The sequence below is a fragment of the Oncorhynchus nerka genome, linkage group LG21 (genome assembly GCF_034236695.1).
Source record: "Oncorhynchus nerka isolate Pitt River linkage group LG21, Oner_Uvic_2.0, whole genome shotgun sequence".
Taxonomy (NCBI): domain Eukaryota; kingdom Metazoa; phylum Chordata; class Actinopteri; order Salmoniformes; family Salmonidae; genus Oncorhynchus; species Oncorhynchus nerka.
In genome coordinates this window covers 7826539-7849069 of record NC_088416.1, presented here as the reverse complement: position 1 = coordinate 7849069, position 22531 = coordinate 7826539, and the positions used below count along the sequence as shown (strand labels likewise).

The 22531-nt window shown below is 41.9% G+C and overlaps 2 protein-coding genes across 4 annotated transcripts; both read left to right on the top strand.

Annotated features, from left to right (window-relative positions):
- The first annotated feature begins 3742 nt into the window (after positions 1–3742).
- Positions 3743–12701, top strand: LOC115103769 (SWI/SNF-related matrix-associated actin-dependent regulator of chromatin subfamily E member 1-like). 2 transcript variants are annotated; one of them, XM_029624690.2, is made up of 11 exons: positions 3745–3844; positions 4911–4961; positions 5328–5380; positions 5893–5997; positions 6911–6991; positions 7316–7447; positions 7670–7841; positions 9319–9491; positions 9679–9780; positions 10408–10648; positions 10856–12701. In XM_029624690.2, the coding sequence occupies exons 2-11, from the start codon at positions 4955–4957 to the stop codon at positions 11077–11079; spliced, it is 1290 nt and encodes a 429-aa protein (XP_029480550.1). In that variant the 5' UTR covers positions 3745–3844; positions 4911–4954; the 3' UTR covers positions 11080–12701. The 2 variants fall into 2 exon arrangements, with proteins under 2 accessions (XP_029480552.1, XP_029480550.1); XM_029624692.2 differs by lacking the exon at positions 7316–7447 and having other exon boundaries at positions 3743–3844.
- Positions 12702–16249: 3548 nt separating this feature from the next.
- On the top strand, positions 16250–20525 carry LOC115103768 (C-C chemokine receptor type 7). Of its 2 annotated transcripts, XM_029624687.2 has the most exons (4): positions 16250–16469; positions 17967–18013; positions 18459–18883; positions 19533–20525. In XM_029624687.2, the coding sequence occupies exons 1-4, from the start codon at positions 16454–16456 to the stop codon at positions 20188–20190; spliced, it is 1146 nt and encodes a 381-aa protein (XP_029480547.1). In that variant the 5' UTR covers positions 16250–16453; the 3' UTR covers positions 20191–20525. The 2 variants fall into 2 exon arrangements, with proteins under 2 accessions (XP_029480547.1, XP_029480548.1); XM_029624688.2 differs by lacking the exon at positions 16250–16469 and having other exon boundaries at positions 16599–18013; positions 18526–18883.
- The last annotated feature ends 2006 nt before the right edge of the window (positions 20526–22531 follow it).

The following is a 22531-nucleotide window of genomic DNA, read 5'->3' as shown; positions in this document are numbered from 1 at the left end:
GCTAAGTGTCGGCCATACTGATTACACAAGAACCGAGGGTGCACTTCTAAACGGGTGGTTTCAATCAATATGTCTGGATCATCAAAGGCTAAGAAAAACATCATCTCAGTACTGTTTTCCAGGTCCACCACACAACCATAGCTACAGGTCAACCGACCGAGTCAGAAACCGCGGAAGTTTCTGTCAACTGAACATCGGGGGACAAAATCTCATGAATGTTTTTGCCGGGTGTAACTTTTGAAAGCTCCGCTTAAATATACACGTCGTTAACAGTATTACTCGAGGCATGTCCAACGAATACCTCAGGAATGATACATCGTAATAGTGTGACTGCCACCGCTTCTAAAAATACCTGCACGGTCCACCATCCGAGTAAACTTTCAAGGCTGCTTCGTTCCACTGCCTGAGTCTATTGGCGAGCCCTACAGGCTTAAAACAAACTATGCCTGAATCAGAATGGGAAATACCCCGGACCTTTCAGAAGAAAATCCTATGCCTAATCCAAAATGGGAAGTCAGTAGAGATTTAAGTGGAATCCTCTGCTTGATTTAAAAATGTGATTGGCCTTTTCCAGTCTGCAGGCATCCAGAATCCCAGGACTGTACCAAGAAGGCCTGGGGGTGGGTCAGTTAAACCCTTACATCTGGCATTTAGTCTAGGGGTCATCCGTCTCTGCACACCTCTGTCCAGTACATGAACAATAGGCTATATGAGATATTTACGGAATACAATGGAGTACTTACTGCATGACAGGTGTCACACATCAAGTAAGTGATGCAGTGATGGAGGTCAATGTACGTAAGCTGACCTATCCATTGATATCAAACAGTGCTAACTCAGTGGGCCCATCTAAATAACTGACGCAGAGAAAATAGTCAAGTGTTTTTCTGTATTCAACGTATTTGAACTGTATTCAAAGGTTGTGTTGGAAGACAATACAAATAGAGGGTCACACCATGATCAATAGCCTGGCAAATCAAACAACAAGTGGATTAGGGCAGAGCCATTCAAACAAACAAAAAATGTCAATACAGGTCAGAAGAGGCTTACTGTGTTATTATAAAGATGGCAACAAGCAAATAAATCATTACTGTTGACATTGTACCGATTGCAAAGAATGTGAGCAAGAATGCAAAGTATTTGAGTTCTAACAATCAGCGGCGATTTCAGCATGTAAATCTTGGTGGGGCAAAAAACAATGGGATGCATGGCATCAAAGCCAGTACACAACACAACACTAAACAATACATGAATTGCATGATAACGGTGACAAACGATGCCCACAAACTGTTAAGGCCTACATACAGCTGTCCCAACATTTTACCACTGCTACACCTGGCTATCAGCGGAGACTTTTCTGGCAGCGAAACAGTTCATTCAGCCTCATTTACTACCTTTAAAAAAACATAGCTGATATGGCTGACTTGCTTAAACAAATGTGGTTTCTACTGACAATTGAGATGTACAAACTATGGCATAAGGGGACAACAAGCGGATAAGAGGCAATCCGTAATTTCAATGATGACATTAATGAGCGAGCTAGGACGGACGTAGTCAATATAACTATTTGTTTAGCACTTTTGAAATCTACAGTGACAGAATTCAGAAAATGGGCTGTTCTTACAGTGTTCTCCCTGTACACCAAGTCAGAACTGTAGGTTAAATAAATGGGTCATGAAAGCAGACAATGAAAACTCTTACAAGATTAAATGATTATATTTCTCTAAAACAGGTTATAGGCTACATGTGCACTACCAAGTTAGAACAGTAGGCACAATTAAGAGGGGTAAATAGACCAAATTATTAGGGTGAGGCACATGGGCTACTAACAGCTTACTACACAACATACACTTAGTATTTCTTTCTTAGCTACAGTATACATATCTCCCTGGCATATTACATAATTTATGCAGCGGCATACAATACATTTTTGGACTCACCTTGTTGTGCTGTGCTCACTTGAACAGGAAGGTGGCACGGCGGACTTTCGTGGGCAAATTTTGTCATCAAAGTCTGGCATTCTCTGAATTTATGGTGTTTTTAAGACAACTGGGAACTCAGAAAAAAAACAGTTGAATCATGATGACGTCATTGATCTTCAGGTCGTAACTCTATAAAAAGGCCAGACATACAATTCCGAGTTGGATGACCATTCAAAACATATTTCCCAGTCATTATTTCTGGAATTCCCAGTTGTCTTGAACTCACTGAAGTCAAGATATCACAGTTCTGAGTTAACAGTTGTTTTGAGCGTGACACAAATCACGCTTCATTGACAGCATGGCCAATGTTGAATGTTTATCATTTTAAACTTGGAAAAGAGACCCTTAATCCCAGATTTGGGACCACACGGCCACTCCACTGAATTACAAGCTAGTGATTGCGTTGCAATGCTTGCAGTTAGCCACCGTTACTGATTCCTTCCAAACCACTCATCGTTGAATTTCCGATTTCCAACTTGTTGTGTAATGCTTATGTCCAACTGACAACTGCTGTGCTGATTAAAGATGCAATACAACTTTCTTTAGACTAGTTGAGTATCTGTAGCATCAGCATTTGTGGGTTCGATTACAGGCTAAAAATGGCCAGAAACAAAGAACTTTCTTCTGAAACTCATCAGTCTATTTTTGTTCTGAGAAATGAAGGCTATTCCATGCGAGAAATTATCTAGAAACTGAAGATCTCGTATAGCGCTGTGTACTACTCCCTTCACAGAACAGCGCAAACTGTCTCTAACCAGAATAGAAAGAGGAGTGGGAGGCCCCAGTGCACAACTGAGCAAGAGGACAAGTACATTAGAGTGTTTAGTTTGAGAAACAGATGCCTCACATGTCCTCAACTTGCAGCTTCTTTAAATAGTACCCATAAAACACCAGTCTCAACGTCATCTGTGACGAGGTGACTCCGGCATGCTGGCCTTCTAGGCAGAGTTCCTCTGTCCAGGGTCTGTGTTCTTTTGCCCATCTTAATCTTTTCTTTTTATTGGCCAGTCTGAGATATGGCTTTTTTTTTTTTGCAACATCGGCCCTGAATGACAGATTGCCACTGCTAACAAAATAGGAGATATGAATAGACCAGCCTTGGCTTTTCTGAAAACCCTTTTTTGTTAGTGAAGCAGAATGTATATAGCTAAGTTTCATGCTTGGGTGACATAAGCAATATTTTTGTCATTTTTATCATATGGAATTTGAAGCTAAGGATAATAGCTCTTGGCAAGCCATGGAATATGAAAATGTATGGTCAGAATGAATTACCAAGATTCATTCTTCTGCCATAAGCAATAGCAGCTCAACCTTGGATCAGTGCACCAATGACAAGACCTGTCATCATGTAACTGCAGCAGCATAGTTCAATTAGTGCATTTTATATGGGTTATGTATAAATTATAAATTGTTCATGAATTCTTGCAATGTCCTCTTTAGTGTATGTTCATGTTCATCACTGATTCATTCGTACTGTAGTTCACTCTAGTGAACCCATGTATTCAGAAGATCTGATTCCAAATCAGTAATTGGTTAATTATGAATTTGATAGTCTCAAATTCAGTATTATATTGCAGAATCATCACAAACGTGTATTTATTACGTATAATTTATTTTAGTAATATAGTGATTGAAAAAATGTTAGTACTGAAATTAGGTGATTCTAGAGTAGGCTAGCCTTGGGGTGTAAATGCAAACATTATGCCCTTAACAGAGGAGAAAGGAATAGTTCTGGAAAATTCTACTGAAATCTGTGTGGACCCCATAAATATATATATATATGTTTCATTCTGAGGACTGTTTCTGCTAGCTAAACCTGATTCTAGCCACACACACACTGGTGGGGGACAAAGGATTTTGGGGTGAGTGTGCTGGCCATTACTTTCACTTGCTTGCTATGTGAACTAACCAACATATGAAAAGCAATAGTATTCATTCATTGATTTATGTTTAATAGTCTTTCAATTGTATGTCAATAATTTTTGTAAAATGCCACTTTTGTTTGAATAACAGATTTACAGATACATGCAAGGTGATGATGTGACTGTATTGTGACAGCTCTAGCTAGCAAATAGCTTATTCATATACAGCGTAGGAGGTTGTCGCTATCAAGCTAGCATGGTACTTTCTAAATTGTCTGATCCAAGGTTTTCTATTGCAAAATCCACATCCAAAATGGTTCGGGTATAGTCACTGTTAATCCGCTGTTTTAACGCCTCAAATCAAAATTGAAATGTTTCAGTGACAGCTAGATAGCTAACGTTAGCTTGCTTTGATCCGAATGCTTGGTGGGTAGCTAATGCGAGCTACCTGACAACGTATGCGGAGTATCAAATACAATATTCTGTATTTTAGCTTTTGTTAAATCGTTTAAACTGCAGATTATTCGCCTTCTCCAAAAGTTACCAAGCTCACTGATTGTGTTATCTACGTTTGCATGCTCATCATCTACTGATCAGATTGTCCAAGTTAGCCAGCTGGCTAGCTATAGCTAGTAGCTGCATATACTAAGCAAGTAACGTTAGTTAGCTCAGCGTTACTAGCCTCGCTAGCTAGCACAGCTGGGTGTCAGCCAACTACGCAAGATGACAGAGCTTTATTTTTCAGCAAATGCATTTCCATGTATCTCATTTATTTACGCATGTGCAATTATAAGCAAATGCCATTCCAAATAGTGTAAGCGATGTTTTTGGACGCGAACAGCTTGCTAGTCGTCACATCAAACCCCTGTCATGTTCATGCCTGTCCACTGACACTGTTGTGATGTTGCACATACGTCGCCTGACATCATTTTGGCACCAACATCTCTTTTGTCCTCCCTCTCAAGCAACTTACTTTCTTTCCTATTCAATTTTTAAAGTACTGTAATAACAAATGAAGTTAATGAAACACCTAAATGCTTTCCCCATTATAATGTGTTTATTACAGACCCAATGACTGGAATAAACTGATAGAATTCTTCCCCTGCCAAGATGTCAAGTAAGACATAGTTTGCAATTATACAAGTTTAGCCATCAGATAATGAAAATATGAGTACTTCTGTTTGGTCTCGGATAAAGCTGGGCAACTATGGCAGCAAAAATGTGAATTTACAAATGTATATGTTATCACAATAAAATACATTTGAGTTTCAGGCATGAAATATTAACTTCTGGTAGCCTATATGATTTCCTAGTATTATAATTGATAGGTTAATAATTATCTGTCTTGTATTTGCTGAGAGAGAAATAGAAAATCACAAAATTCAGATCTACCTTGATGGGATTGATTTAATCAACATTGAGAGATGTAAAAAGGGGGCTTTTTTGCCTCAATTTTAAAATCTTACCTTTTCTTTCAAAACAGAAAGAGAAAGAGAAAGGCCATATGCCCCTCCCCCTCCCCCAGCCCCTACAACAGTAAGTATTTCTGATGGCACATGGGAAGCCATTTGGAAAGGGATGTCCCATAACAACATTCATGCCGGCTATTATCTTTCAATGTTAACTTGCTACTGTCCACAGTTTTGGGGGCTAACTTTGTTTTTAAAAGTGGAATCCATTTGGCCATTTAATACGGTATACCCTGTAGATAGTCCTGTTACCACAGTAGAATTGGTCAATGCAATAGGCTTTGCAGTCTCAGATAATAAGCTGCACTCCCTAAGATGTGAGGTACCGTATACAACATACTGTAGAGTGTAGACTATACATTATTTTCATAACAAACAACGCTAATGTATAGATAACATTGCTGTCTTGACGATCCTTCTTGTTGCTACAGCATGAGCGCAAGTCTTTTTCAGTTGATCTCTACAGCTTTTCAACATTCATGTTTTTGCCAGTTTTTTCATTGATTTTGTCATGCTTTACCCCATTTTCTTTTAAACGTTATTTCTCATCTGTGTTTCTGTCTCATTTGTTTCCATCAGCAATTGCCCAACACCCCCGGGTTTGTGGGGTACAACCCCTACAGTCATCTGGCTTACAACAACTACAGGCTGGGAGGGACAACAAGCAACAACAGTCGGGCAACGGTAGGAATAACGACGTAGAGAAAACACCGGGATGAAAACGCCAGACACAGAAGGAAACTAACATCAATATTTAAAATGACTATCTTGTTGGATTGAAACAGCCTGATCTAGCTTGCTTAGTAAAACTCAGTAGTAACGAATCTGCAGATATAAGCTATAACAGCTCTTGACAACTTTGCTCTTTGGCTTTGTTTAGAAATAGTACTTTTTCCAGGGCTTATAAGAGCAGACATTCTTGAACAGACAGACAGTATGATTCGTCTAACCCATTCCATTACCAAGGCTTTCTGAGATGTATGCCATCCCAGCGTTCCTCTGCTGCCTTCATCATACTAGTGCAGACTGGCCAAGTGTCCATCTGTGTGTGTTCAAAATCGCTCGATCCTGCCCTTCAAAGTCTGGATTGCTGATAGCCATGCTAAGTAACCCATGCCATCAGCGTTGCCATGGCATTATAGACCCAATGCTTGGCATGGGTTTCGGGCTGCTACGGGAATAATTCAGTCGTTGCATGCAAGCTGTGGTTGGCACTCGGGTTCTGATAATGGCATTATGTCACGCAGTGTGCCAGTCTCAGCTGGAGGGAGATTTTGTATATTCTTCAATCAGTGTTACTCAACCATAGTCTCTGTGTGACTTCTGTACACTGGTTGGGCTCAAACAGGCTTGAATTAAATGGAGGTGATTGAACTGATGGTTTTGTAGTTTGATGCGTCTTTGTTGGGATTTTTTTTACAAATACTTTGTTGAAGGTTGGATGATCAGCTATGTGGTTGCGTATTTTCCTGCAGGGTGGTTCTCAGTCGAAACTTTGCTTCGTGTAAAATTGTATGACGAGACATTTTTAGCACCAGTTGGTGTCCTAACTTTGACTTTGAATCTAAAAAAAAAAAAGTGCCTTTTTATTTCCCAGAATTCTTCAGGAATAAACATTCCAAAGCCACCCAAGCCGCCAGACAAGCCGTTGATGCCATACATGCGATATAGTCGCAAGGTAAGTTGTCTCCGCGTAACATTACTTAAACCCAAACTGCGCCATCGTGCGCACCATTGCAAGACATATTAAAATACTGTACTATACCCTTATAACACGCAGCACATTAGCCAAGGTTAGGGACGAGCACTCTTAAGGTAGACTGCACATCGTCTGCCCCATGTGCCCATGCAGGTAGGTGTGAACTGTGAAACTAGACATACAGCAGCCTAGCCATTAAGAGCACACAGGCAGACTATGGGGTATCTCCCTGGAGGTGAAGTTTAAACACGGCCTCCATAGGTTTGTGGAGATAATGAGCCCCTGTCTGGTTCTCATCACCAGGTTTGGGATCAAGTAAAAGCCTCCAATCCCGATCTGAAACTATGGGAAATTGGGAAGATAATCGGTGGCATGTGGAGGGACCTCACTGATGAGGAGAAACAGGATTACTTGAATGATTACGAAGCAGAGAAGGTTGGTTTGTTTTTACCGGGGTGTTTATTTACGGGGTTGTTACGGGTGACCAGTAACAAGTGTCTCCAACAGTTGTCAGAAGGGTCCCTCCAGTCATCATTCCTTCCTTTGTAAAAAAAGACTGAGTAACTTTTCTTCAATGTCGAAGAGTTTGTTTTTGCATTGCAGGGGCACGTGTCAAAGGTCTCTCCCTTTTGTCACATCCTTGTCTCTCCTCCACAGATCGAGTACAATGAGAGCATGAAGGCCTACCACAACTCTCCGGCCTACCTGGCTTACGTCAACGCTAAGAGCCGCGCCGAAGCCGCTCTGGAGGAGGAAAGCCGACAGCGCCAGTCTCGTCTCGACAAGGGCGAGCCGTACATGAGTATCCAGCCAGCAGACGACCCAGATGGTAAGACGCTGTCAGCACTACTAGTATTACCATGTCAGTCCCACTGGTTCCCACACCATGGTTCAGCAACTGTGACATCACCGTGGTGTCAATTTCTATCCCTGCACTACCTCTTCGTGTTTGTCACACTTGCTACTTCACCTTATAGGCTGCGCTCCATTTCAGCTCTGTAGTATAAGTCTGGGCCCTGTATTTGGGATCAATGGCTTCACTGAGATCCAGTAAGAAACAAGGCAACACACATTCACATAGAAACATACATCAAAACTGGACTTCTGAATTACACACTACAGGAAATTATGCTTGTCTCGTATCGAGCTGGATAATGGTATACAGGAAATGGATTTAAAAAATCTTGTGGTAAGTTGGAAATACCCAAGATATAAAAATGTGATAGTTAGTATCCCTATGGGTTCATTTGTCAACAAGCTGTACATTGATGACTTCAAAAAGATTTGCCACATCAGTTGCTTTAGTAGATGCAGAGAATGGGGAGAGTCTGAAGAAACGGTTCCCTTTGGTTTTGGAGATAAAGCACCCCCCAAAAGAAATCGGAAGTGAAGATCAACCGATGGAACAGGTTGATGGAGATGATGATCATTTTCGAATGACGTCTTTCTCCAGCATAAAATGTGCGATGTTAATATGAAGCCAAAAGTGTATTTCCTGCTCCCAAATTCACAGACAAATGCACCATCTTGCCCCCATTGCTATTTTCAACGGGTAGCATCCTTCACAGACTTCAAATGAAATGGGTGTTTGACTACAGCAATAAATTACTTTATTTCATCACTGCAGTTTTTAGATTTTTTTGTCAATTGAATGACTTTTGGCCCGACGTGGAATGAATGAATTCTCCATGTGTTCAATAAGAAGTTGACCTTATTAAAGAGACCATTTCTTCTCCTACATTTATGACTTACTTTGATGCTGGTGTTACAGAGGACAGCTTCATTTGACCCTGGATTTAAAAGAAAAGTGTCATGTACCTAAAAGCTTGGCTGTTCACTTAGTTTCGCAACATCCTCTAGTTTTTCTGGGAAATAATAAGAGCACAAGCGCCAGTAAAAACCACCAAGACGTTTCTGGAGTAAATGAGTAAGGTTTTTGAGAGGCAGCGAGAGAGAAAAATGTATCTTTATCTCTCTACCCACACATGGATATCAATACCAGTCACAACAACAGTGTTGAAACTGTGAAATGTGTATATTCAAGTATATTCATGCGACAAACATGTAAACAGCCACATTTGCAGACATTTCCGACTGATATATAAATGGTTCAACCAAACGTAGGTATGTCAATGTTAAACTATGTCCGATTAAGACATGCCAGATCAGGTTTCTTTCCGGAAGCCGACCACATCTACACTTGTTGTGGTGGGATCTCTCCCCTCTTGACCCATTGACCGTTGTGTTCGCTGAGCCCTGATAGACACACGGCACCCGCCACATGCCTTTTCCATTCGCTCTCCCAGATTACGACGACGGATTCTCCACGAAGCACTCGGCTGCCGCCCGTTTCCAGCGCAACCACCGGCTGATCAGCGAGATCCTGAGCGAGAGCGTGGTCCCCGACGTGCGCTCCGTCGTCACTACCGCCCGCATGCAGGTCTTGAAACGGCAGGTCCAGTCTCTTATGGTGCACCAGGTACGCTGGTGTCTTGTCAGTCTTCAGTCAGTCTTCCTAGAGACATATAGATACCCAGTCATGGCGTTGTTGTCATGGTAACCTGGAAATCAGATCCTTTCTCCTTATTTGATAAATGAGTAGCAATTAAAAACAGGTAATCAGTCAGGTAAATTGGCAGGTCTCTGTCTGTCTGTCTGGTCCACAGAGGAAGCTGGAGGCGGAGCTACTTCAGATTGAAGACCGCCACCAGGACAAGAAAAGGAAATTCATCGATGCCACAGAGTCTTTCAACGGCGAGCTGAAAAGGGTATGGGATCATCATCAGGGAACACATAGTAAATATTACAGCGTTGACCTCAGGCTATTTGGAATGGGCCAGTTCTGCATTGTAGAGATCCCGCAGCTGCTAACTTTATCCACGTGTCCTGGCAAACACGCGGCGTCATCACTTAGAATTCTAAGTGAATTGACTCGGTGTAGTTCTGAATCCAGATGCCGCACTGTGTAGTCCATACCCCAGGTGGCGCCATTTACTTCGAGTCAATTTACTTCCTCTATGCTTCACAATGGGCAACTCAATGAAATAAAATGATTGAAAGGGGGAATACCTAGTCAGTTGTAGAACTGAATGCATTCAAATGAAACGTGTCTTCCGCATTTAACCCAACCCAACCCCTCTGAATCAGAGAGGTGCGGAGGCCTGCCTTAATCTACATCCACGGCGCCCAGGGAACAGTTGGTTAACTGCCTTGCAATGTGGTATCATTGTAGAGGAAACAGGAACTGTGCCAAATCTGATCACGGTGTCAACATTGCACTCGCTACTCACTGTCTCACTGTTACTAATCACAGTTGCACAGGTGTGAGATTGATTGTAAGATTAATAGCATGAATCCCCTGGCGGGGACTGAACGTGTTGCCACTCTGCGCCCAGCTGTGTTGTATGAAAGTAGAGGTGGACATGGAGAAGATATCTGCAGAGGTCGCTGCGGCAGAGGATGCATCCCGCAGGCGCCTGTCGGAGCGGGAGAAGGAGGCGTCCACGTCCTCTAGCCTGGAGGAGGAGGAGAAACCAGTTGGCCCGTCAAATGGCAGCAAGAGCCAACAGGTGTCTGTCAGTGACAGCAGCAACAAGGAGAGAGAGGAGACGGAACCCAGCCCCATGGATACTGGTGGTGAGGCCCAACAGTATTAATCACTGAACCGTATGGTATTTTAATGTATGGTTCTGGTCAGGTCCCCTGAGTTAGGTATATGGGGAGATGCTTCTCTTGGGAGATTGTCTGCTGAGCGCATTTTACAATGTTATTTTATACGTTTGAAACCACATCGGTTCAAACGTGTTTGCTGTCCCCTAATATTTCCTGCTTTCTTGGTTACAGAGAAGTCAAAGGCATCGGAGGAGTTGACGGCTCGTCCTGCCAGTGAGGTTGAGGAGGGGGCGCCGTCGGAGGACAAGGAGAGTGTTCCGGAAGGGGTGATGGAGGACGGCACCAGTGACAGTAACACGGGGTCGGAGACCACCTCTGCTGTGACGGAGGACGCCCCGCCCAGCGAGCCAGCAGCCTCAGAGGGGCCGAGCAGGGCACGCCCTACCGCCCACTGAGGAGTCGACCTCTGACCTTAAGGCCGAGAAATGTCCATGATGCATCATTCCATCTCTACAGTCCCACTCTGATGATAACACATTGTACATTAGTATCTATGTGAACAAAAGCTGTGTTTAGATGGGTTTCTATTTCCGATGGGAAGTTTGATGCAATTGGTTGAATCTTCAGAGCTCTGTTGGCAGGGTCAAAATGGACCTGCTGTCAATTTGCGAAGCGCTCCAAGTCCACAAAGCAAAGCAATTGTCCCAACTAAAGTGAATGTCATCTAAATTGAGTCACAATTCATACGGTGAATTCACCGTATTTCTATCACAGACCGCAGTGCCAGTCGATAGCAACCATCCCATCACCTGTCAATATATTAAAACATATCTCTTGTCTTATTCTATGGTACTATATCTGGCAGACACTATGGTAGTATATCTGGCAGACACTATGGTACTATATCTGGCAGACACTATGGTACTATATCTGGCAGACACTATGGTACTATATCTGGCAGACACTATGGTACTATATCTGGCAGACACTATGGTACTATATCTGGCAGACACTATGGTACTATATCTGGCAGACACTATGGTACTATATCTGGCAGACACTATAGTATTATATCTGGAAGACACTATGGTACTATGTCTGGCAGACACTATAGTATTATATCTGGAAGACACTATGGTACTATGTCTGGCAGACACTATAGTATTATATCTGGAAGACACTATGGTACTATGTCTGGCAGACACTATAGTATTATATCTGGAAGACACTATGGTACTATGTCTGGCAGACACTATAGTATTATATCTGGAAGACACTATGGTACTATGTCTGGCAGACACTATAGTATTATATCTGGAAGACACTATGGTACTATGTCTGGCAGACACTATAGTATTATATCTGGAAGACACTATGGTACTATGTCTGGCAGACACCATTAATCTTACCGATTGAGGCTGGTTGTAAAAACTGTCGCAAAAAAAACAAGTTGTTCAATGTTTAATTACTTGTTCTTTGGAGTGTAATGTTATTGTTGCTTTCAATGTTATTGTTGCTTTCAATGTTATTTTTGCATGGTGTCGCAACTCCTCAAATGGAAGAGTTTTGCTTTAGTAAGGGTGGTGTGACTCTCTCTCGATATTTTGTCATGTTTACTCTTAAGTATCAGTATTAAGTGACAGTATTGTCTCAGGAGTTAATAGAAATAAGTAGTTGTTTTCATGATTTATTATTATTCTTGTGTTATTGCGAGTCCTGGGCCCAGTCCGTCCGTCCACCAACCTGTTGTAAATGCTACGAGTCCATCCATGCTGTACAGGGCTCGTAACAGTCAGTGTTCTAAAGTCTGCTAGCTCTCAATCAAATCAAAAGCGCTATGCTTAGAACAACCTTTCAGTGTTATGTTGTTATGACCAGTAGTACAATGTTCGACCCAGAACAAACTCTTAAATGTTAATATGCAATGTAAGAAGCCGCGTTGGAAGGTTTGCGTGAGCGGTTTTTCATCTCGTCCTAAAGCTACTTGGAAGAGCAGAGTGAGTCATCAACATACTGTCTTAAAAATCGATTGCGTTTGCGACATTTATACCAATAAACTTTTCTACCCTGACATGAAGTTGTTGACGCCAGGGTTTGTTTTTAATGTCTCGTGCGCATTGCGTATAGAACTGGTCATCCTTTAAGGTGGCGTGTTTGTTCATATTAACAGTTATTCCCACACTCAGGCTGAGGTGACCGAGGATAATTCCATGTTGGAATTCAAATCAAATGTATTTGTCACATACACGTGTTTAGCAGATGTTATGCAGGTGTAGATGCGGGTGTAGCGAAATGCTTGTGTTTCTAGCTCTGACAGTACAGTAATATCTAACAGTAATATCTAGCAATTTCACAACAATACACAAAAGTCTAAAGTAAAGGAATGGAATTAAGAATATATAAATATTTGGCTGAGCAATGTCAGAGCAGCATAGACTAAGACACAGTAGAGTAGGATAGAGTACAGTATATACATATGAGATGAGTAACGCAAAATATGTAAACATGATTAATGTGACAAGTGTTCAATTATTAAAGTCTATGTATATAAGGCAGCAGCCTCTAATGTGCTAGTGATGGCTATTTAACAGTATTTAACAGTTTGATGGCTTTGAGATAGAAGCTGTTTTTCAGTCTCTCGGTCCCTGCTTCGATGCACCTGTACTGACCTCGCCTTCTGGATGATAGCGGGGAAAACAGGCAGTGGTTCGGGTGGTTGTTGTCCTTGATGGCCTGTCAGGAAGTCCAGGACCCAGTTGCACAGTGCAGGGTTCAGACCCAGGGCCTCTAGCTTAATGATGAGCTTGAAGGGTACTATGGTGTTGAAGGCTGAGCTATAGTCAATGAACAGCATTCTTACATAGGTATTCCTCTTGTCCAGATGGGAAAGGGCAGTGTGATGTCGATTGCATCGTCTGTGGATCTATTGGGGTGGTATGCAAATTGAAGTGGGTCTAGGGTGTCAGGTAAGGTAGAGGTGATATGATCCGTGACTAGTCTCTCAAAGCACTTCACGATGACAGAAGTGAGTGCTACGGGGCGATAGTCATTTAGTTCAATTACCTTTACTTTATTGAGTACAGGAACAATGGTGGACATCTTGAAGCATGTGGGGACAGTAGACATCGGTGGCACTGTGTTATCCTAGCCCTGTGCAAATTGTGACCCATTTGAACTGGCCAGCTTTTATAAGACATGAACTCTAGGCAGCATGTGTTACACTTCCAACGACATATCACACACTATCTATGGCACCCAATACTGACGACAGATTTGAAACCATTTGTTAAAGATTTGGTCCACTGGTCTGTGTCCTCTGATCTACAAGGTACAAGGAAGTGGGTTTCCTGTTTTCAGTACAAGCACCACTCTTTCCAGCTGTCTGAAGTAGTGTTCTCTGTTGTAGTTAACATGTTTTTAACCAACAGTATTTACGTTGTATCGACCTGATGTGAGCAAAGGAGACAGGTAGAAGATAAACAAAGAGAGACAGGTAGAAGGTAAACTGATAAAGAGGACAGGTAGAAGGTAAACTGATAAAGAGGACGGGTAAAAGATATACACATCTAAGAGACAGGTATAGGATCAACAGCCACAGTCGTCTTCCTGTTAGCACACTTAGAAAAAAAAAACATCTGTCACTTTTGCAGCTAGATTCCATGTGCAGGAACCATACCGGCAGCCCCATAGCATTTGAATTAGTAGAAAGTGAACATCCGTGATGGGTGGACCGGTGACCTATTGAGTTTACCCATGAGTGTACCAGTCCAATTTTTTTTGGCAGCTTTATTAATTGTCCGTTCTAATAATGATATTTCTATGATCTGCTTTCTGCAATAGCGATGAGATTTGTCACAGCTTTAGTGTAGGTGCAGATGTGCACAGTTGTCCCTCTGCAGCAGTCAACCTGTTGCACAGAATTGTGGTTAGTGTTTCTTGGCTGGTTTCTTTTCCTGAGCGCCTTGAAAACTCAAAGCCGCAACCGCACGGGCAGACAGGTGTGCAACTTGCGCAGAGTTGGCGGAGAGTAGGGGAGAATAAGACTGAACATGCCCTTTACCGACAAAAAGGTCAACTAAGACAGCAGCGATACTGCCACAACTGCCTAAGCAAAAGTGTTGTGGTGGTTAACACAATGACCAACATATGCCGTATGAGTATTGGTGAAAGGGACATTTGGAGAAATCCCTTATTTGTCGAGGTTGTCAAAGGGTACATGAAGAAACATTAGTTTATCTCTAATATTTTGAATTAAACACCCATGAAGCATTGATTGTAATGAGTCTGTCTCACCTTTGAAGTTCTCTGCATATCAGCCACTTGCTCTGGGAGGCCTGTTTTGGTAAGACACTTGAAAATAGTCCCTTCAATGCATGATGTTTACAGAATGAGCATCCATCTGGTTTGTTACTTACTTATGCAGTAAATACTTTTCAGTATTTGTTTTTTAGTTATACTTGTACTTTTATTCTAGCTAAATGTATCTCAAAGTGGGTTATTTGCTATGCTGAAGATTTCATTTTAAACAGACTTTGTAATACAGCCTTTTCATCCAACATATCTCCAACATCCACTCTTAAGTACAAACCAAAATAGTTCTACCTGGAGCCAAAAGGGTTCTACCTGGAACCAAAAAGGGTTCTACCTGGAACCAAAAAGGGTTCTACCTGGAACCAAAAAGGGTTCTACCTGGAGCAAAAAAGGGTTCTACCTGGAACCAAAAAGGATTCTACCTGGAACCAAAAAGGGTTCTACCTGGAACCAAAAAGGGTTCTACCTGGAACCAAAATGGTTCTACCTGGAACCAAAAAGGGTTCTACCTGGAGCCAAAAAGGGTTCTACCTGGAACCAAAAAGGATTCTACCTGGAACCAAAAAGGGTTCTACCTGGAACCAAAAAGGGTTCTCCTATGGGGTCGGTTGAAGAACCCTTTTGGAACCATTTTTTCTAAGAGTACATACAGTACATGTATTGTAATGATAATCAGTATGCCCTGTTTGACCCGGAGAGATTTTCCTTACCTTCATCCCTGCTCCACCTGAAAGTACAGGCAGGGGTGAGGATAAACTGAAGACAATAGAAAATAGTAGACCAAAGTAAAAAAAAATACAATTAAAATCAAGGTGGCTAATGGCTGTAATCTCAATTGGAGATGGCACGGGCAATTTCATCAACATCTAAGCCTATTGATAAGCAATGGGGTTGTAACGGCGAGGTGAAAAACCAAATCTACACCAATTTAGGACCTATATATATATTGTGTTCTCAATGAACCGATCTAGCATTTTCTTCAGTGTAGACTACAAAGAAAAATAAGCCTCAACAGCACAAGTGTAATGGTGTTATCTTTCTAGTGACTGCGGGTTGAAAATAGAATAGGCGATACTTTTTCCCTCGACCACTGCGGTCACTGGGAGCTTTGGCGTGTCTGAGTGTCTGTGCTGAACAACATGAACACTCATTTCCTCTCATAGTGTTCAATAGCTGTATGCAGCAGTTCAACAGCAATGTTCAATAGGTAATGAATCAGTTCTACCAGTTCTATGGGATGCAGTTCTATCTCTCTACACTGTCATACAAATGATGAAACCTCAAATGGTTCTGCACAGTGTGTTAAACCAACAACATTTGCATTTACTCTCATTCATTGTCACTGTTTTTCACAAGACACCCCAGGGGAGTAAAGGTGTTAACTTCTTTTTTATTTTTTTTAGTATAGTTCAAAGGGGAATCTAGCACCTGACACAGCCTCATCTCGACTAGCGGGCTGTCTCTCTACTTTCACAACCTGTGTACAGAGAGAAAGTGCAGTTGTAACTCTCAATCAACATGACCGCTGTCAAAGGTGAGAGCACATCTTTCGATGTTTCATCATTTAAAAAAAAATAAATGTCATAATTTTTAAAATAAATGTTAAATAGTTGATATATTCACGGGATATTAGCTTCCTGCAATTTTTCAACAAATAACAACTTTTATCAAAAGGAATATAAATACATTTTTGTTCTAGGATTTATTTATCCAATAAATAAATAGATAAATAAATATGTGTTGTATAAGTAGGGGTTATGTTGAATTAAATGACTAAAAAGGTACTACTGCGGGGCAGGATTAGCACAACAGTGTGTCCAGTCAATTGATGCATGTATGTAGACAATGATATACGAAAATAGTAAATGTGCTTCCGTTGGTTGAACATAGTGTAGGGTGTTAAAATGGAAAAGCTAAAGCCTTTCAGCTTTACCTCTACAAGCCATACAGCTGTATAGCTACGTAGGCTAGAATCATTCAATTGAGCTTCTACTTCTATATTATTAACACAATATCTGTGAATCGCTGACATCTGCTGCCCTTGTTTCAATTCATGATTTTTGAAATGTTCATTGACTTTTTTTTAAGCGTTTCAAATCAATTGAGCATAGAAATACGGACACTGGAACCAGGTTTGTAAGACTGAGAGGGTTGCAGGTACAGCCCCAGTTCACTCATGACACGTTTTGTTACCGAGTCACTTCTGTTTTGAAGGTTTGAGAATTTCCAGTTTTCTGTCAAAGGGGGATTTTTTAAAAAGTCGTTATTGTTTTGTTTCTTTGTTTCTTTTTGTCTCTTAAAAAAAAAAAGATTGATTTAATGCTTTCCATAGTTGGGTATGCTATGATATCTTTGGACAATCGATCAATTGGTGCATCCCTTTCTGTTACCACCAGATGTCCTGCTGTGTCTTTTGTTGCACACTGTACAACAGGGGTCCTCAATTACATTCATCCCTGTTAATATTTTTCCTTCAGTGGATGGTCAGGAACATAGTTATATATGATTTGTACACTGCACAATTAACTGCAAAAGTCCCAAACAGATATAGTATTTGACAAAAGCAGAATCATTTCAAACATTCAATACATTGAAATACGATCGCATATGCCTCTTTATTTATGCATGGGAATATTTGGGAACAGATTTGACTAAATTAAAATCACTTTGAGCTGATTCCCTGGTGATTTTCCAGTGTTTTATGTCCAACAACAAACACGTTATGCTCAGAAAACTTGGGGGGCAAAATAAAATCACCTGTGGGATGAATTTGGCCTGTTGGCCACTTATTGGGGAACCCTGCGGTACAAGCTAAATACCCAACAGTTGAGACAACTCAAATTCATTATTGACACTTGCAAAAACAATATATGCTAATAACAAGGGACATCAACTCCTATGTAGCCTCATAAGTGACGTGTCTTGAACTCTTTCCAAATGTTGTTCTTATAGTCAACTACTGTAACATATCAGTCTATTTATCGATCAACTGGTACTCTAGAGCTTTAACCACACCTTATCTGATTTTCAGATACACGAATCTTAGTACCAGCTCTGCTGATCTGGACCTACTTTGAGGTAAGAACCATGGACGAACACAGTCTTCAGTATACCACATCATACAATATCATTTGTATGAAGTATTAATAGTCTTTTGATATCATTTGTTTGGACAATCATTTAAATGACATGTTGGCAACTCACTTAATAACATGACACGAACTCTACCCACAGAAACGCACAAACACTACACTGGTACTAACCACAGTCTTTCAGTCAATGGCATACTGTATAGCACAACTTCCTCTCAGGAAGTGGTATGCTCATCTGAAAGCAAGCCAGTTTATCAAGGGGCCAGATGCAGGGTACATTGTGTCGGCTTCATTTTGGACCCAGTTCCCTGATCCTGAACACTAATCTATTTGAATGACATTTTATTAGTATTCAAGGCGTTCGATTACACCAGTCAACCATCAATTACCCTGATTTATAGAATGTCCCATTTTGTCTTTTTTTCCCCCAGACTTGCTTCTCTCAGAATGAAAACGTGACTACAGAGTTCACCACTGATTACAATGGTTACTCCACAGACACAAACGACTTGGATTATGATCATTGGACCCAGCAATGCCAGAAGGAATCCAACCGCCACTTCCGCTCCTGGTTCATGCCCACCTTCTACTCCCTCATCTGCTTCCTCGGTCTGGTCGGTAACATCCTGGTGATCGGTACCTACGTCTACTTCAACCGGCTGAAGACCGGGACCGATGTGTTCCTGCTCAGCCTGTCCGTCGCCGACCTGCTGTTCGCCGTGTCGCTGCCCCTCTGGGCGACCAACTCCATGACGGAATGGGTGCTGGGGCTGTTCATCTGCAAGGTCATGCACACCATCTATAAGGTCAGCTTCTACAGCGGCATGTTCCTCCTCACCTCCATCAGCGTGGACAGGTATGTTATTGCAAATGCGAACGCGTTCTCAAAGACTAACTTGGTTGAATAAAAGCCTGATTGAAACGTGTTGCAGTGTGCGTCCTGCTGTGACCTTATAGGCTGATCTGCTCCTATCTCTGCTGTGACCTAATAGGCTGATCTGCTGCTATCTCTGCTGGGACCTAATAGGCTGATCTGCTCCTATATCTGCTCTGACCTAATAGGCTGATCTGCTCCTATCTCTGCTGGGACCTAATAGGCTGATCTGCTCCTATATCTGCTCTGACCTAATAGGCTGATCTGCTCCTATATCTGCTGTGACCTAATAGGCTGATCTGCTCCTATATCTGCTGTGACCTAATAGGCTGATCTGCTCCTATCTCTGCTGTGACCTAATAGGCTGATCTGCTCCTATATCTGCTGTGACCTAATAGGCTGATCTGCTACTATCTCTGCTGTGACCTAATAGGCTGATCTGCTCCTATCTCTGCTGTGACCTAATAGGCTGATCTGCTCCTATCTCTGCTGTGACCTAATAGGCTGATCTGCTCCTATCTCTGCTGTGACCTAATAGGCTGATCTGCTCCTATCTCTGTAAATATTTGTATATATGAGCAGATATATGAGCCTACTATGTAAAGCCTACTTTTTGTCATTTTTCCGACAGGTACTTCGCCATCTCCAAGGCCGTCTCTGCCCACCGCCACCGCTCCACGGCCGTGTTCATTAGCAAGGTGACCTCTGTGGTCATCTGGGTGATGGCGCTGGTCTTCTCTGTGCCCGAGATGTCCTACACCAACATCAGCAACAAGACCTGCACCCCCTACACCGCCGGCTCAGACCAGGTGCGCGTGGGCATCCAGGTGAGCCAGATGGTCCTGGGGTTTGTTCTGCCGCTCCTAATCATGGCCTTTTGTTACGGCGCCATTGTGAAGACCCTGTGCCAGGCCCGGAGCTTTGAGAAGAACAAGGCCATCAAGGTGATCTTCGCTGTGGTGGCGGTCTTCCTGCTCTGCCAGGTGCCCTATAATCTGGTACTGCTGCTGACCACTCTCGACACAGCTAACGGGGGCAGCAAGGATTGCATCTACGACAACAGCATCCTCTACGCCTCTGACATCACCCAGTGCCTGGCTTTCATGAGGTGCTGCCTCAACCCCTTTGTGTACGCGTTCATCGGGGTGAAGTTCCGCCGCGACCTCCTGAAGCTGCTGAAGGATCTGGGCTGTATGAGCCAGGAGAGATTCTTCCAGTACACCTGCGGAAAGAGGAGGAGTTCAGCGGTCGCCATGGAAACCGAGACCACAACCACTTTCTCCCCCTAAAGCTGCCAATGCTGCCTTGTCTGACGGCCTTTTCAACATGGACAAGACCTTGTGCACAGCCTGTGTTTATTTCTGATTATATTTGAAATGTTTGCTTGTAAGTGTTCTGTAGGTCACTTAAAAGGTCTAAAGGACATATATGTTTAATGTATCAGGCAGCTTACTGGTCGTCACCAGGAATTTATTTGGATCAGGTCTATACCATTAAAAAAAATCATGTTATATAGCTGCAAGTGGAGGACTAGCACTGTAAATACTCAATATCTTTGTATTATTTCTGTGTTGTTTTGAGTCTTATTTCCGAAGTCTTGTAAATAAAAAATTAAATTAAAAAATGTGTAGTCTGGTCTCTAAACTATAATTTGACACCTTGTTCAAGTGACCAGTATAAGTGACTAGTATTTACTGTAGTGCTTTTGTAGACTTTAGTATACTGTAGTATTGACTGTAGGGTTTTTGCAGATTGTAGTATACTGTAGGGTTTTTGCAGATTGTAGTATACTGTAGTATTTACTGTAGGGTTTTTGCAGAATGTGGTATACTATAGTACTTACTGTAGTGTTTTTGTAGACTGTAGTATACTGCAGAATTAACTGTAGTATTTTTGCAGACTGTAGTATACTGTAGTATTTACTGTTTTTGCATACAAGGAGTTTTTGTTGTACTATCTTTGAAATAGAAGTGGAGGCTTTCTCCTTCAGGAAACCTACTGGAGAAATATTAAAACAGCACATTTTTCCTAACCTGTATGTAGGTAGGACTTGGGTCTGAACAGCTAGTTCAGTGCTTCTGCTCTTTTCTATAACCTGTAGGGGAATGAATATTTGGTCTATACTTGCCATGTTTCTCAGTCATGGTGGCACAAATTGCGATACAGGGGAGGGGAATGGGCAGGGTATATGGAAATTAGTGTTTACTATAGTAAAAAAAAGTGTAGTGTTTTTGTGGACTGTAGTGTTTTTGACATTACTGCGGTTAATACTGTAGTATTTAGCAGAGGTGGGACCAAGTAATTGTTTTACAAGTCACAAGTAAGTCTCAAGTCTTAGCACTCAAGTCCCAAGTCAAGACAGGCAAGTCCGAGTCAAGTCTCAAGTCAAGACCGTCAAGTAGCAAGTCAAGACCGCCAAGTCTCAAGTCCTAAACTTTGAGTTTCGAGTCCTAAACAAGTCATAATGTGCTCTTCACCAAATGTAATACCATTTCATATTTTTAACAAGAGTAATAGTTAGTATATTACATTTATGCAAATCATGAATGCTTTTAAAAATATCTATATATTTATTACTTTCCAAATAAACGCTATATTTCCATGGAAATACATGGGTAGCCATGAGAAAGACCACCCCCCCCCCCAAATAGTGATCGACTATCGAGGATGGCTATGGGGCGCAATCAGGCGATGTAGGCTTGTACACAATCGGCCAACCTTAACACACACACAAACACACACACACACACACACACACACACACACACACACACACACACACACACACACACACACACACACACACACACACACACACACACACACACACACACACACACACACACACAGTCTCTGTGTGGTTACAGTAGACTAACATATGTCAATGGTTTAAGGAACAGCAGCAACATCAGGCAGGATTTAGGCAACCAGCTGCTGTACGATTCAAGCTGTAATACGTGAAATGAAGAGTTGATGGGCTGCACACCTTTTTTTTTTAAAGCTTCATTTTTTAAATATTTGGGCTTGGGGAGGGTATCAAGTCAGGTCGAGTCATAAGGCTCAAGTCCAAGTCAAGTCATGAGTCATTGGTGTTAAAGTCAAAGTCGAGTTGCAAGCCATCCTATTTGTGACTCAAGTCCAAGTCATGTGACTTGAGTCCACACCTCTGGTATTTACTATAGTATTCTACAGTATATTACAACATTCTATAGCAGGGCTGCCCAACCCTCTTCCTGGAGATCTACCGTCCTGTAGGTTTTCAGTCCAGCCCTAATTTAGCGTATCTGATTCAGCTAGTTAAGGTCTTGTTGAGCAGCTGAAGTAGAATCAGGTGTGTTAAATTAGGATTGGACTGAAAATCCACAGGACGGTAGATCTCCAGGAAGACGGTTGGACAGCCCTGTTCTATAGTAAGTACTACACGTGATCGAGGGATTCTACAGTGTGGTATAGTATTCTACAGCAGGGGTAGGTAACCCTGGTCCTGGAGGGCCACAGACACTTCATGTTTTCGGTTTAACTGACCTGGAAGACCAGGTGTGTTGAATTTAGGCACTGAATTGATTAACAGTATACTGCAGTTTACTATATAATTCTATAGTAAGTACTGTAGTATTCTATAGTAAACTG